The sequence below is a fragment of the Histoplasma capsulatum genome, genomic scaffold (genome assembly GCF_000149585.1).
Source record: "Histoplasma capsulatum NAm1 scaffold_8 genomic scaffold, whole genome shotgun sequence".
NCBI lineage: Eukaryota > Fungi > Ascomycota > Eurotiomycetes > Onygenales > Ajellomycetaceae > Histoplasma > Histoplasma mississippiense.
In genome coordinates this window covers 936723-938814 of record NW_001813975.1, presented here as the reverse complement: position 1 = coordinate 938814, position 2092 = coordinate 936723, and the positions used below count along the sequence as shown (strand labels likewise).

Below are 2092 nucleotides of genomic sequence, written 5' to 3'. Positions count from 1 at the left end.
TCAAAGACCCAAGAAAAGAAAACAATTCTCATCCCCCCCACCCTATGAAGCATCCATCCACTCTAGATGCTCAGATAGCTGTACAGGAAACAGGCTGATCAAAGAAATTCTTCGCTTAATATAAACAGAGCGGTTTGTGCGTTCCTTATAAATAAATAATAATCAGGTCGGCTACTCGGGGAATGGAGAGCCGGAACAGGCTTGTAAACAGTGGATAGAGACAACGTATGTATGCATGTAATGCAACGCTGAAGTGTATGGATGGGGTGTATGCATGTATCCATGTTAGCAAGCCGGCAGAGCGGATACGATGCCAAAGAACTATGTTTCCATACACCTCCCAGCCGCCTATTGAGCAAGCTATGCGGGATGCCGCTCCCCCGCTTCATGGTCCTTGTGGAAAAGCTGTCTGTACCTTTTATCACCGTACATCTCGTTTAGCTCGGTGTTGTTCATCATAATCTTTAGAGGCCCTGTGAGCCTGCTCTAGGATTGCTCTATACCCAATGAACTCAGATCTATTACGGAACCCATTCAAGAACTGCTCAGGAGATTGGTTGATATTGTCTCACTATTACTGGGAGTTCTCGATTGACTACAAAATCCAAGCGGGTGGAATAGCGATATCGAGTAGGTATTGATTCGTATTCCTAAGGCTAACCAGGGAAGGCTCCAGCCCGCCTGTTTTCAAACCAGAAGAATACTATTAATTGGAACAACAAATGAATCAAGAATCAGCCGACGAATCCTGCATTGCGGCCTTTTGCTTCTCCTAGTTTTCCTTCTGCTTGATCTTGCTACTCTTCGCCGCCTAAATCATCAACTCCTTTTCCTTGTCACTCAGCTTCGGCAGGGCGTCAGACAAGCGCTCCTTCAGCTTCTGTTTCTCGACCTCAATTTGGTCTTCAGAGGTAGGCGTAAGGGATGGAAAAGGGGCGATCAGTATGCTGCCCGACTGTAACGATTCCGTAACTCGTGAGGGGATACACTCAAGCGAATCTCGATTGTTGAGGTAGTAACTGAGAATCGACGCGAAGCTTTCGCGAGCGATCACAGACGAAGCAGACTGTCGCAAAAAATTTGTCGCCCGCAGTCTATTCAGCAAAGTAGTTCAGCGCATTCAATTCCATGAAGGACCGTTCCAGCTCTACTGTGACGATTTCCGCCCCTCAAACGTGCTGGTGGACTTAAAAAATTTTCCGTATTGCGGCAGCTATAGACTGGGAGTATACTTACGTGGCCCTCACTGAATTTAGCTCCGTGGCTCCATGGTGGCTTCTCCTGCAGGCTCCAGAAGATTGGGAATCCGATCGCATGGAGTTCTTAACTCGCTATAAGCCGCGTTTTCATCTTTTCCTTGATGCTTTACGGGGGGCCGAATCGGACATGATATCTGATGGTACGTTGCTCGAGTCTCAGAGGCTGTCGCCACGCATGGGCGAGTCTTTGGATAACGGCCTGTTCTGGGTGTGTCTGGCAGCACGGTTCAGTTCCATGTTTGATGAGATATACTGGACGTTCATTGACAAGACTTACTACGGGGAATTCACAGTCCCTTGAGGACCGATTACAGTATCTGGACCATGAAGAGCGGAACAAGATGGACGCAATTTACCCCATTAAGATGAAACAAGCAGAGGATGGCAAAATCGACCCCCATTATTCACTTGATGGTATCATGGAGCTGTAGCCGCTGGCTTCTTGCTTTGGTAGATTGTTAAATTCAGGTTTGATGGGAGGTTATCAACAGCTTTTGGAGTTCGTGGACAGGGGTGTTTTTTCTGTAGTTCAACATAACATTCAGCGATGATGATTGTGGATTTAGTATTCTGGCGGCGACAGTCCTCAGACAAAAATCAGGCGTGACTCCTGGTCGCAACAGTACCTGTGTAAATATCTATGGAACGTTTATAAACGAGGTAGTAGCATGAGCAACTCATTATGTAGTACAAGGATTCCCGACTCGAAAAATCGAAATAGCTGTGTATTGTTGTTTTCTTTTCCTCTTCCAAAAAAGAACCTTGAACTTGACGAACTTAACACTTCGTTCAGTTTACTATCAAATTGGCGAATGGGAAAGTCCCGTAAATAA

General features: G+C 46.2%; 1 protein-coding gene across 1 annotated transcript; it reads left to right on the top strand.

The window, feature by feature from the left end:
* Window positions 1–944: 944 nt before the first annotated feature.
* On the top strand, window positions 945–1690 carry HCAG_07254 (predicted protein; the record flags this gene model as incomplete). The annotated part of the gene is made up of 3 exons (XM_001537782.1): window positions 945–1012; window positions 1257–1467; window positions 1553–1690. The coding sequence occupies 3 exons, from the start codon at window positions 945–947 to the stop codon at window positions 1688–1690; spliced, it is 417 nt and encodes a 138-aa protein (XP_001537832.1).
* Between the last annotated feature and the right edge of the window lie 402 nt (window positions 1691–2092).